We start from the raw sequence: 14,664 nt of genomic DNA, 5'->3' as shown, positions 1-14,664 counted from the left end.
CAAATGACAAAAGGTCATTCAATAGACATTATAAACAATTGACAATGCCGAAGAATGAAAGCATAGTGGGGTCAAATCTAAATAATGAGGGACACCTCTAGCTAGCTTAGCTTTCTCTGTGACACACACAGTTAATATTTTAACATGCAACACTTTGATCTCAGATTCTGATATCTGTATCCCACACAACACCATACTTACTTATACTCACTGTTTACTGTTACGTTAGAGAAAACCGGACACTTGAGATATGACAATTATGGTATTTATTTGTCATCAATTGACAAGTACATTTTGAATGCATCTCTCATACAGTGATTGATTTTTCACTGTAATAAAAAAACAGTACATCATTTATATACCATTTGAGTTTTAAAACTGTGCGTTTGGCAGATGGCAGACTTGATTTGGTATGTTACATAAGACAGCCTGCATAAATGTCAATAAATGCCTCTGTACTTTAAGAATAAGTTAACCCAAATATTATTTTCAGCTGATAGATACTTCAAGGAAAAAACATTAAATCAAAAGCCAACATGATAAATAAGAAAACATTAAATGGTTTCCCCACATAGTTCATGAATGAAGAATGTGGAAGTGTACAATATATAAACATGATCACCTGTCAGTGCCTGAAAAACGTCTGACTTGTTCCCATATACTTGAAACCAATAATGACGATGAAAAGCAGATCAGAGGTTCAAAGCTGCACTAACTATGGAAAACAGAGAGCGCTTCTACTATTGCTACACATATGAGACAAATTAGGGATGTTCAGAAGTGAACTGTAGAAGTCACATGACCAGCGAATTTTAGTTAATATAAATATAGAAAGTTCTGGTTCATAATCTAAATCTTACTGAACATTATACTAAAAGACATACTTTAGCCTCATACTTCAAAAATAATATTTCTGACAGCATTTCCGAAAGCAGGGCTAATCCAACATATCGGAGTCTGTGAACTTCAATCTGTGCAACAGTGATTTACAATAACCAAATATTTCATTTTTAAGTGTGTTAAGAAAAGATATTTAAAAGTTGAGTTCTGATTCACAGCAGTATTTACTGCAAAGGATAACTACAATGACCTGTGAAGCTGTATGACAGTTAAACAGAGCATCAGACCAAGACAACAGGAAAAAAAAAAATCAGTCACTTTTGAGAGGGAGGTTCAACCTGCTTCTTTTGTTTTTGTTGCTCATACTGACCAGGCTAGTAGCCTCAAACGTACTGCTCTGTGATGCTTAAAACATTAAAAGGAAACCGCTATCAATGAAAAAGGGGAGCTGCAGGTAACAGCAGCAAATATGGTTAAAAAAAATCATCTGCAAGGCTGGTCCAGTGATTACACAACACTTCATAGAAACCAGTTTCTAATGCCACAAAAAAGTTCACCACTGCACAGTAAAACTGTCAGGATAACTGGTTAACAACTACACTGAACTGTGACAGCTGTTCAAACACAATTTGTCAGCTAAATAAATGTACTTGGCTGATCTTCACATCCAACTTAAACCAGTATATGGTTATTCTTTAAAGAAAATGTTTGCAGTGGCAAGATTACTCAGGTTCTAAGCTGTGTCACCCCCAGCAAGAATAAGATCCTTCTTTTCTAATATAAAATTAATGATTTCATATACTTTCAAAATTATTGTTGTGGACCAGTGTCAGAAGACCTAGATTTTCAGCATTAATAATCACCTTGCACGTAATTATAGTAAACTTGCATTTTTTAAAGCAATGCTATGTTGTTTAATGTAACAACTCTATACTGTGATTTTACTAGCTATTTTATAGACAGACAGTGGGGATCAAATGTTTTAAAACAGTGAACTACTTTGCCTAATCTATAACCTGGCTACCTAAGAAATTAGGAATATTGTTTTTATGTTCTTTAAATGACCAGGATCAAAATGTCAACAAAACCAACCAGAAGCAGAGTGGCATATTTGTAAGGTAACTCAAGATGACAACAAATCTTTATAATACAATACAGATATTGCAAAATTAAGGTAACAAGTACAGAATTCCTTATGCAGGCTAAAATAAAAAGGGGGGGCAGTATATGGGTAAGGGACCTTCTCCCATCTAAAAAAAAAAAATAATAAAATTGTTGCTTGAATTTGAAATATTCCAGGTTTTCGGTTATCAGTGAAAAGACGGCTTCTCTGGGAACGTGCATCCGGAACGCTGAATAATGACATTTGCAGAGTAATGGCCTGCTCGAATACATTGATCTAGGTCTCGTTCATAGACCAGCTGAGAAAGGAATCCTGAAAAACAAATCAAAAACTTAGTTTAATGCTTTTGCTTAAGGCAGTTGAGCAAGACTTCTTTAGGGAAGCCTTCTGAATTGTTACAAATAATAATTTAAGTGCATTTACTGCATTTTTTAAAATATTTTAATGAAATATTATATACAGGAACAAACTAACAAAACATAACTATTTACATAGGTGCCCACATCAAGCTATATACATCAGTAAGTTTTATTACACAGCAGAATATTTTAAATATATCATAAAGTATAGATCAATATTTCTCTGTATTTCACTTTTATCCAGTAATTATATTTTGTGTTTTTCTCTTTCCAACTTGACTGTAGACCTTTCTTTCTGACACACAACAGTGACAGTATTTATAACTTTGGTAAATGACAAAGTAACCTCACTTTTCCAATTATCTGCAGGAATTTTCCTGACTACTGTTTATAAGCTCCAGAGAAGTGGAAATAGAGTTTCATTTACTGTACTCTTAGCATAACAAAAACATGAACAGTTAGGTGTGTACTTCATTAAACAGTACCTTCCTTGCTCTTCTCAGTATCACTCTTATGCTAATCATCTGTAGTTCATATCTATTTTGGCACCCTTTTACAGCATATGCTTGTTACTACTCAGGTGGTGTAAACCAACAGTGTCTTCCCATTTAGGAAGCTTTCCCTACAATCAACTAAAACATGAACTACTGACAGGCACTTTAAATATTTGGAACACAGCTTCCAGTTAGACACCCTCACTGGTGGACACTGCTTTTGTAGGAGACAAAGTCCGCGGCACCTCTCTTACCTACATATATTAAAATCCCTGGAGAAAAATGTCAACAATTTTACAAAAGCCAGCAGTGAGGAAACTTCAGGAAGAGTAACACTGAGAAAATTTAATCAGGAATTAGGACATGACCAAATTTTCCTTGAAGATTTGATTTCAGCTTGTACCTGAATCTTGGTTACTGGTGTTTCAAAAGCGCACATTTGTTATACTAACTTTTCTAGCAGTCAAGACTTTGTAATGTAAGATTTTTAGTTGCAGCTATAAAGTTAAAAACTAGGCAAAGTGGACATGACAGCAAAGCTGAAATCATAATTGAAAAATTAATTTTAAGGTGCCAAACCAAGGTGCTGTTACTGTGATGGTACTGAAGTCATCTTAAGACACTCAGTCTTGCTGGCTGGATTTTGCTGAAATCAAAGTCTGGTTATAGTTGCATTCACAGTCTGTTGCATACAGAAACTTGCAGAATATACACTGATGAGAGAATATACTTTGTAGCACTAAACGCAGAGCAGTAACAAATAACTTTTTATAACAAACCACATGGACTAATGCTGCAGCTTCAGGTACTGTTCTACTTTACTTCTTGAACAACATGGATGATGTGAGAGATATAACATTTACCTCGGAACAAATGTGTCCCTACCAATGCCTCTAACATAACTGAATTAATACAGATCTTATATACTGTTCTAGTCATGCACACACATATAGATTTCCTCTTGGTATTCTATTTTGGAGAATTGCTCATCCTGTAGAAACAATACTGATTGTTGCAGATGCTGACTTGATATTATTTTAAGCTTTCTTGCTTAACAATCCTGTTTTTCTCTTTGGTATTCTATTTTGATCTCTGTATGAGAACATTTGTTTCTTGTGCAAATGCTGACTTCAGACTTTCTTACTTAACAATGTCATATGATGCAGATTATTTTCCTGTTGTCCAGCCTTTAAGGGACCAGATTAGTTTTTTTTTCTGACAATGTGGAAACATACATTTTTGCTCTTACTGACAATGTAATGCATACATAAGAGGTCAGCTTTTACATTTTTGCTGATTCTGTATGAAAACATGTCCATTAAGCAAGTTCCTTATTTTTCAAGCCACATTCATTTAGTATGGATGCTAATCACATATTACTAAACTCTATTTCTACATTTAAGCAAGCTTTATTTTATACCTTATTTATGCTGCATATTTCTAGCAGAATTACTTTCAACCTTAAAACCTTGCTGAGCATAATCTTACAATAATACTGCTCAGTGTCACATTTTAATTGGCAACAACGGAATTTAAAATGAGTTTTCAGCAATGCCCCATTGCCTTTGCACTATACATTGCAATCATTACAGATTACATCTTCAGTAGCTACAGTAAGAAAACTTAGCTTTCAAATATTAAAACAAAAGTTGCCCTCATTATAGCTGTGGTTTGTATTTGTAGTTACAGAAGGATGCTTGTTGGCAGAAAGTGCAGAAACTGCTTTACAGAAAACATCAGTACTACAGTCAATTCAGCATGTGCAATTCAAATCTGCACGACAGCATTTCAGATTTTAGCTTAGTGGACTACTTGGACTGAACTTTGTCAATGTTAACACCATGTCTGCTGCAAGTCTAATTCAAGTTTCATGCCACGAAAGAAGTTTAGTAACAATGTACCTTTTTTTAGCAAAGACAGGGGAAATTTGCAAAATAAGATACTTGACAGGAGAACTAACCCTAATGCAACATGTGAAACAAAGCAGCAACATTGTAAAGATTAAACAGTTTCTGCTGAATAACTTAACAGTAGGTTATTGATGTTACTTCTTATGTTAAAATATTTTTGACACAATGCGCAACTTCACTCAGAATGTAAGGACATGCATTCCATTTTTATAAGTTCTTAATGAATGCTAGTAGCTTGTCTTAATCAGGGCTGTGAAATGGAAATTAAGACAAATTGTTGCCCTCAATAAATATTTAAGTTGCTATTAAAGTTTAACATTAGAATAAATTTATATAAAATAACCCTAAGGTGCAATGAATTGGCTCAATGTAAAACGGGAGCTGATGTACTTTTTTTCCCCCCAAACCTTAACACTATCAGCAGTATCAAGCAGACCCCCTGACAACATATGTCATAGTTCACAAGAGACGGCTTGCACCTATCACCCCTTGGCTTTCGAATACTGGCCAAGGCTCTTGCTGCCCCCCATAGTGCCTTTTTTAGGCAAGGCTCAAAATTTAAACCCACCACCTTAAACAGCACAAGTAAATAAATGAGGGTTATGCTACTCAACGCCAGGAGTTTAAGTCTCAAAATGCATGCGCTCGAAGCACTCCCAAGTATGCAGAACGTCGACATCTGTACAGTAACTGAAACCTGGTTCAAGGCTCCAGACAGCACTACTGGGCTACAATTCATACCACACATTTTGGCCACAGAACATGGAACGAAACACAAAAGAAGGGGATGTATCCATATTCATCAAGGATACTCACACCTCCAGATTAGTGGCGCAGCATGATACCTCTGAGATTATCCATGTGCAACTAACATCGGGCAAATCTGCAGTGCAAATTGTAGCCTGCTACAGATCACCTTCCATGACTCAGGACCACCACTCCAACTTTCTGGAGACACTGGAAAACATGAAGGTCCTACCGAACACCCTGATATTGGGCAATTTCAATTACCCTACCATTAACTGGGAAAAATACTTGAGTGCAAACTCCCAGGCTCAGCGCTTCCTGGAATTTACCAACTCAAATGCCCTGGATCAGTTGGTAAACTCCCCTACCACAGGGCACAACATATTGGACCTGGTCATCACCAACATGGGCGACAGGTGTTCCGTACCAGAGGTCCACCCATCACTAGTTAGATCAGACCATAAACTAATCACCCTGGATGTCCACACCCCACCACCACCCCCAACCAAGGAAACCACAGTGAAAAACTTTTCTAAAGCAAACTTCACCTTACTTAAGGCAGAGGTGGTAAGTTTAACTGCCCCCACGCTAAAGGATAACACTGCCCAAGATGCAGAATCCTTTACAATTGCACTCTATGGAGCAGCTACAAGGATGCATGGATCGTGCCATCCCTAGCAAGAACAAGACTCACTCCCCTAAGAGAAGGAAACCAGTCTGGTGGACCTCTGCCATAAACAGGTTATACAACAGGAGGAGGAAACTAGTTCAGAAAAAAAGCAAATCCCAAGAAGGAAAGACTTCCCTGATCAGTATCAGTAAGAAACTAAGGTCCCTCATAAAATCATCCAAGGCTAACTTCGAAAGAAAAATAGCCAAGGATTCGAAAGATAACCACAAAGCCTTCTTTAGCTATGTCAAGAATCTAAGTGGCAACTCACAGATATGCTCTGAGCTAGTGCAAAATAGCACAAAATATACTGAACCTACTGATATTGCCAACATACTGGCAGATAGATTCACTGCGGTGGTGGTGCTGCGGTAGCGTTGTCGCCTCACAGTAAGACGTTGTCCTGTTCGATTCTCAGCTAGAGCGTCTTCTGTGTGGAGACATGCGTGAATGGGCGTACCTTCATTGAAGGTTGTGCGTCAGGGCCGGCAACTCGGCATGTAAAAATCTACTGCCAATCATTAGCAGACCGGAGTTCCGCTGTGGCGACCTCTAACCGGGAAAAGCCGAAAGACACAACAACAACAACTGGCAGATAGAGTCAGAGCAAACTTCACCTCCCTCTAACCTTCAAAAGGGCCCACAACAATATCGGAAAAGTGTAGTGTCCCGGAAATCACAGACGCACAGGTGGAAAACAACCCTTTCAAAGCCGAAAACACAGTATCAATGGGGCCAGATGGTGTCCCAGGCTATGTCTTGCACAAACTACAGAGCGAACTAGCCTCCCACCTAAACATGCTGTTCAACCTCAGCCTCTCCACAGGCTACGTGCCCATAGAATGGCGCACAGCAATGGTTATTCCGCTCCACAAAGGAGGGGCCACAACTGACCCTGATAACTATCGCCCCATAAGCCTGACTAGCCTGGTCTGCAAGGCTATGGAGTGCATCATCATGGAACTCATCAACAAAGACATTGGGAACCTCCAAACACTTGACCCAACCCAGTTCGGCTTTGTTAAGGGCAGATCATGCCTACTAAACCTGGCTGACTTCTTCGAGACAGTCACCAAGGCCATAGACGAGGGAAAGGTGGTTCACACAGCCTACCATGATCTCGCCAAGGCGTTCAACACCATTCCTCACTCGGGTATTATAGAAAAACTCACCAGCCTGAACATAAACCCCTATGTCACAAGATGGGTTGCCAACTGGCTTACAGACAGAACTCACACGGTAAGAATAGCGGGCTCCAGGTCCGATTCTAAACCAGTCACAAGTGGTGTCCCGCAAGGCTCGGTTCTGGGACCCCTACTGTTCGGCATATATTTCTCAGCAGTACAAGCAAACACAGGAGGACTATGGCTAACCAAGTTCGCTGATGACTGCAAACTGGGAGCCATAACTGACTCTCCGGCTGACATGGACATCCTTCAAAAAGGCCTCACTGAGACAGACACCTGGTGTCAAAGTCATGGCCTCAAGCTAAATGCCTAAAAACGCATAGTCATCCCGTTTGGGAAAAACAAAACACCCACGAATTACCACATAGGCGGCAGCCCCCTTAATACAGAAGGGGTAATAAGAGATCTGGGGACCCAGGTAGATAGTAATATCTCCTTTGACATTCATATTGCCAAAGTAGTTAGGAAATCCTTCTATGTGGCCCATCTAATTACTAAGGGGTTCGCATCTAGAAATAAAGAGGTTATAGTGCCCCTCCTACTCGTCACTCATCAGACCCATCATAGAGTACAATGCCCCATTTGGGATGTACCTCACAAGACACTTCCAACAGCTGGAAAGACCACAAAAGCACCTCACCAAGAGGATTACTGGCCTCAAACAAACGTCCTATGCAGCCCGACTGAAAAAACTCCAGCTGTACTCAGTGGCATATCGCTTACTCAGAGGTGATCTCTGCCCGACTTACAAAGCCATGTCCAACTCAGAATTGATGGACACGCTCCACCTAAAGAAATCCAAGTCTGGAGGGATAGATTCCTGTCACAGAGACTCCCCATGCTTTGGAACAAAATTCCTAACTACATTAGGCAGAGCCCCTCACTAACACTCTTCAAGAGAAGCCTTGAGGAGTGGATGGGTAACAGAAAATATACTCCTGGGATCACTTCATTGGCTCTGCTTGACCGAGGCTCAGTTAATTAATCAATGGGGCGGCAAAAGCCGACACTCTGGCTAGGCTTAAAAATGCCCTCAGGCAGATAGCCTAGTACCTACCTATGAACCTAAGAAACTATGCTATTAGGGGATCACACTTAACAAAAGTTTGAATGAAGGATGGCTTGTAAGTGTAACAATTAATACAAGTTGATACTAGCTGCCCTTTGAAACCACACGTGCAAGTCACCACCCTCAAACCCTTTTCCAGTTTTCTACACGGGGCTGGGTTGTCATGTCTCTTTTCGGAGCTACTCTCCTACCTTCTTTAACACTCATGGTTGACCGATGTAGTTCTCGCAAACACAATCCATCCATCTCTTTGCTGGATGCCTCATTTCCTCTTGCCTTCTTCCTGACTGTCCCAAAATAAAATCTTCTTTAGCAGATTGTCTTGCACTTTTCTAGACTTATGCCTGAATCAGTGTTATACGTTCTCTAACTTTCTCTGCAATTGGCACTACTTTAGTTTCTGCTCTTTTGTCATCATTTCATCTGTCCCACAGTGTGCATCCTACCACTCATCTCAGGCACTTAATCTCTATCACCTCTAACTTATTCGACTGCTCTACCTTTACACCCAGGTTGCTGTACCATAAAGTAGTACGGCTCACACCACTGTTTGTATGTTTGTATGCCTTACGTTTCAGCTTCTTTGGCATTCTTCTAACATACACTATCCCTGACACTCTGTGCCAATTGGCTTCAGCCCCTTTCATTCTAGATTTGACCACTCATTCAGACTTCCCTTCTCCTCAACCACCCCTCCCAGATGTTGAAGCTGTTAACTTATTCCACTGTTTTCCCTTCTATCTCATTTCTCAGCTTTTAGCGATTTATCCTATTTGCTGCTATTACAACTGTCTTATTTGTACTCAGGTTTGTCCCATGTGCCTTCAGTGTTGCATTCCATTCCCCTATCCTTTGCTGAAGTTCTTGTTCAGAATCTGCCTATAATGCCACATCATCTGCATACAGCAACTTTGTTGATCTATCCACTCTGACCTGTTTACTAATGTAGTCCATCAGCAGTATGAACAGCGGTGGGCTCAGAGCAGAATGCTGATGCACGCCCACTCCCAATGGGAAAGTACAGTTTTGTACCTACCATAAATGTAGATGTTCGAGTGTATGCACTGCTGCAGTCATTACACTTGGGTTATCCTGCCGTCAGGCGGTTCCCCAGTCGGCCTGAGTTCCAAAGTCTTGGTCCGGCGTCAGTTGCTGTCGCCTTTTAGTTACCAGCAAATACTCTCCATAGATAGTAAATGGTAGAAGATATAGGTACGTACCAGCAAGTAAGAGGGGAAGGAGGGAGGGTAACCTGGACTGCAGCAGTGTATACACTCGAACATCTACATTTATGGTAGGTACAAAACTGTACTATGTTCATCGTCTTACACTGCTGCAGTCATTACACTTGGGAAGAATCCCAAAGCTGAGGTAGGGTGGCTGGTTCTATAAGGCATTAGGTGTGGCTATAAGGCCCTGCAGCACAGCAGTGGCGAAGCCAGCTCTGGATTTAGAGTATAAAGGCAGATGGTAATGCTTGGTGAAGGTATGCACAGAACTCCATGTTGCTGCTTCCAAAATATCCTTGGTAGGCACTCCTCTGAGGTAGGTAGTTGAAGTGGCTGTTGCCCTGGTGGAGTGAGATTTAATGCTGCTAGGCATAGTTTTCCCATGGTGTGTGTAGCAGAAACGTATGCAATGTCCTATCCATTTTGAAATAGTCTGTTTTGAAATGCCTTTTCCCTGTGCTCCTGCAGCATATGCTACCAGTAATTGCTCAGATTTTCTGAAAGCTTTGGTTTTGTCCAAGTAGAAGCGTAACTGCCTGTGAATGTCCAACGAATGCAGTAGTCTCTCCCCTTTATTCTGTGGTTTTGGATAAAAAGTTGGCAAGTGAATAGTTTGGTTTAGAGCCACACTTGAAACCACCTTTGGCATAAATGTAGGGTTAGTTCTTAAGGACACCCTGCCCTGATGGAAAATGAGGAAAGGTTCCACTGCCATTAGTGCCTGTAATTCTGAAACTCTTAGAGCTGATGTTATTGCCAGGAGCAGAGCAGTTTTCCAAGAAATATACTTGAATTATGCTGTGTTAGCTGGCTCAAAGGGAGGTAAAGTTAATTTTTCCAAAACAAAGTTGAGGTCCCAAGTTGGAGTAGGTGCTCTACGAGGCCGTCTTATGTTTTTAGCCCCTCTGAGGTACTGTTTTAGCAAAGGATTAGTGAAAATTGGTGGATCCGTGTTGTAATGAGCAGAGATGGCAGAGGCATGGATCTTGATGGATGAAAAACAGAGGCCCTTGTCCAGCATCTCAGTTAAATATTGTAGAATCTGAGGAATGTTTGGGACAAGAGGGTCAAGGCTGTGAGCCTGGTTCCAGGCACAGAATCTCTTCCATTTACCCAAATAGGCTTTCCTGGTACTAGGCCCTCTGGCCTCCAGAATGACGTCCATAACAGCTTTGGAGAGAGGCATTGCTTGCTTGACTAAGGAATTTTCCATGCAGCTAGGTTTAAGGTCTTTAGCTGACTGTGAAGTATCTGATTGTTGTGCTGAGTCAGCAGATGTGGGATTTGAGGCAATATCCAGGGTGGTTCTTGTGATAAATTCTTTAAGATTGGGTACCAGTGCTGGCGTGGCCAGTCTGGAGCAATCAGGATCATCTTTGGCTGGCTTTTATGAGAACCTTTGGAAGGAGAGGCAGTGGAGGGAAAGCGTACACTTGTAGGTTTTTCCAGCTGAATGAGAGGGCATCCACTTTCCATGTTTATGGATGGTAACTCCTTGTGCAGAATTTCTGTAGCTGGCAGTTCATTGGGGATGCAAACAGATCTATGTCCGGGCTCCACCATTTCTGTGTTATTATTCTGAATATCTGTGGGTTCAATTTCCATTTGTGGGGGTCCATAATGTTTCTGCTTAAGTCGTCTGCCAGTGTGTTTTTCTCTCCTGGCAGGAATTGTGTTTGTAGATGAACTTGATGGTTTAGAGCTGTGTTCCACAAGGTCATGGCTTGTCTGCAGAGGGGGTAGGAGTGAGTGCCCCCTTGCTTATGTACCACATAACTGTAGTGTTGTCTGTCTTTAGTAATAGTTGCCCTGGATGCAGCAGGTTCTTGAAAGCTATAAGGGCATTTTGTACAGCTAACGACTGATGTGAAGATGCCTTTGTTCTGCGGGCCACTTGCCCTAAATACATTTTCTTGCCATGTGTGCTCCCCAGGCGTAATCCGATGCATCTGTTGTCAGTGTTTGCCTGGCTGTGAGTTGAGTAAAAGGCTGTCCCTTGTTGAGGTGACAAGCTTGATCCCACCATCGAAACTCCTGTTGAAGGCAAGGAATTAGTGGTATAACTGTTTCCAAACTTTGACAGTGTTGAGACCATACACTGTTTAGGTACCATTGCAGTTTCCTCATATGCAGTCTGGCATATGGAATTAGTAGTATGCAGGATGCCATGTAACCCAAGGCCTGCATAATTTTTCTTGCAGGGAGTTGGGTTTTTGTTGCCATCAATTGAAAGTATTGAGTCAGTTGTCCTTGCTTGTCTGGAGTGAGATAAACCATCTGGGCCGTTGTGTTCAAGCTGGCACCCAGGAATAGTATCTCTTGTGAGGGCACTAGTTTTGATTTCTTTTCGTTTACTATGTACCCCAGGCAACTTAATAACTTTTTTATAAATGCCAGATGCTCTAGAAGAATGTCCTTGCTCTCTGCTTAATCAGGCAGTCGTCCAGGTACGGATAAATTTGAATTCCTTTCTGTCTGCAAAATGTAATTACTGGTGCCAGGCACTTTGTGAAGACCCTGGGTGCAGTAGATAAGCCAAAGGGCAGTGCAGAGAATTGATAGTGCATTGAACCTGCTATGAATCTGAGGTATCTGCTGCAGTTTTGTCTGACAGGGACATGGAGGTATGCCTCCTTGAGGTCCAAGGTCACGAGCCAAGGTTTCTTGCCCAGCATGGGAAAAAACTGCTGTAGTGTCAACATTTTGAATTTCGGAACATCCAGGTAAGTGTTTAGAGAAGGAATATCCAGAATAGGCCTCCAGGCTTTGTCCTTTCTGGGAACCAGAAAGAGTCTTGAATAAAATCCTTGTCCTTGCTCTTGTTGTGGTACCTCTTGAATAGCTCTCATTTCCATGAGTGCTGTAATTTTTTTTGAGCCTCTGCCCATTGATTTGGTGGCAGATTTGGCATTCCTTTTAACCTTGGCAGAGTGTGAAAGTGGAACCTGTAACCTTGAGATACAATGTTGAGAACCCATTTGTCTTTGGTGATCCAATGCCAATTGTGATAGAAAAGTGCCAGTTTTCCTCCCAAGGGGGCTGCCAAGAGAGAGTTGTTTGGCAGCTGTAATGGGAAGTCATTGAGGCTGTTTTTTATATGGTTGGGGCCTGTCTTCCCCTTCTTTCTGGCCTGGTGCACCCCATTGTCAAGGCCTTTAAGGACCTTGTGGTTGACCTCTACCTCTTGGATGTCTGTATCTGCCCCTTTGAGGTCTGTCTGTAACAGGAAAGGACCAATTCTTTGTTGGCCAATTTCTGCTAAATCTTGGTGGCTGAACCTGTAAGAAATCCTTTACCATTTGCATAGATTTTGCCTTATCCTCCATTTTCTTTAATACCTCTTCTGCCTTAACTCCAAATAACACATCCCGCTGCAAAGGTGCATCCAATAATTTTGCTTTAACATGACCTGGTAACGTATGTTCTTTTAACCAAGCATGCCTTCTAATGACAAAGCCTGTAACTGCTGCTCTACAGAAGGCCTCTAAAGAATCAAAACCACATTACAAAGTATGCTTTCCCACTTGCTCAGCTGCATGCAATAAATCCTGCATTTCTTTAAAACTAGGAGGATCTGAATCTGGAAGCTTTTATTTTAACTGAGACATCAAAAATTGCTGATATTTTAGCATGTGAAACTGGCAATTTAAGGCTCCCATTGCTAAGGTTGCAGACATATATACTTTCTTTCCCCATCTGTCCAATGTTCTGGAATCTCTGTCAGAGGGGGCTGGATTTTTTGCTGATGAGGCCTTAATCCCTTTGGGTCCCTGAGAAATAGTTTCAGGGTCAGCAACCGGGCTTTTATACAGAAATCTGTGAGAGTCAGGGACTCTGTAGTATCTGTCAGGTTTAACTGGGGCTGGAGGTAAGGAGTCAGGATTTAAGTTGGAATCAGTATACACATCATCCACAATGTCTAACACTGGCGGAATAGCAAGGGGTCTGTGTTGAGGTAATAAAAGGAAGTCTCTGAGTCTTTTCTTGGATTCAGAGTAATCCTGGCCTTCCCAATGGAAATGCTCTCTCATGGTATGTAAGGTTTCCCCAAAGGAGTAGTCCTCAGGCGGAGAGGCTGATGGAATTGATTCCTCAGCATCAGAGTCCTCATAAGGGGGTAAAGAATATCCTAGGCCTGAGGATGAATCTGAAGAAATGGACACCTGGTCGGATGAGTCATAGTCTGCATCCTGTCTGGGCCTTTTATCAGGAGGGGGATGGGACCCCCTGATCAGAGTGATTAGGTCTTCGTCCATTTTGAGCATTTGTTTCTTAGGCATGGAGGCCTGTCCTGGAGAATGCTGCATTTGTTTCTTTGTTTTTAAAAGGAGGCTTAGACTTAACAGGGGGTTTAATGCTTAACTGAGTAGGTCTGAAAACACCCTCTGAAGCTTTGGGTTGCTCAGCTACTCCAGATCCTTCTGAAGGGTTAGCCTCAGTAGGCTGAAAAACTTGTGCGTCTGAAGGCCCAGTCATCTACACGTGGGAGTTGGAGGCGGCCTGTGGTTCTGCAGAAGTGGTCATCAGGGGCTGCGAAGGCGCCTCGCTGAAAACCGGAGAACTGGCTACCGGCCTAGAAGAGGCCTCATCGTCAGGTTTGGGCCTCGGATGCCTGTCCTTGTCTTTGCGCTTTTTATGTATTCCGGACGTCGGAAGTTCCGACGGCATGGTGTAATTAAATTTTCTGCCAAAATAATGTCGGGCGAAATCAAACCGACATTTAACAGTGCACTTGTTAAACCTAGCACAAAACCGAAAACCAGTGACGTCATGGTCTGGGCCTAGGCATGGGATACAATAGGAATGGAAATCCTTACGAGGTATTTGCTTCCCACAAGAAATACAGTTATTAACTTTTACTGACATTGGTCTGAGGCAAGAAAAAGTTTCCCCAACGGGATACTTAGCTTTGTAGAAGACTTCGGTTCTGGATTCGGAACGAAAATCTCAGGAGTCGGCCGACCGGCACTTGCGAACTGCTTTTGCTTCGGGCACCGCGTGGCAAGAAAGACTGAAGAAAATGGCGTCAGCTGCAT

At 41.7% G+C, this 14,664-nt stretch overlaps 1 protein-coding gene across 1 annotated transcript in view; it reads right to left on the bottom strand.

The window, feature by feature from the left end:
• Window positions 1–249: 249 nt before the first annotated feature.
• The window catches only part of ADK (adenosine kinase), a gene marked incomplete in the record, with an annotated part of 3,127,006 nt that continues 3,112,591 nt past the window's right edge, over window positions 250–14,664 (bottom strand). Inside the window, 1 exon segment of the mRNA XM_044056737.1 lies at window positions 250–2,275. Coding sequence (XP_043912672.1) covers window positions 2,151–2,275 — 125 coding nt within the window.

Source organism: Protopterus annectens, chromosome 14.part0 (genome assembly GCF_019279795.1).
Source record: "Protopterus annectens isolate FY-2018-M chromosome 14.part0, PAN1.0, whole genome shotgun sequence".
Classification (NCBI taxonomy): domain Eukaryota; kingdom Metazoa; phylum Chordata; order Ceratodontiformes; family Protopteridae; genus Protopterus; species Protopterus annectens.
This window is presented reverse-complemented; position numbering and strand designations above follow the sequence as displayed.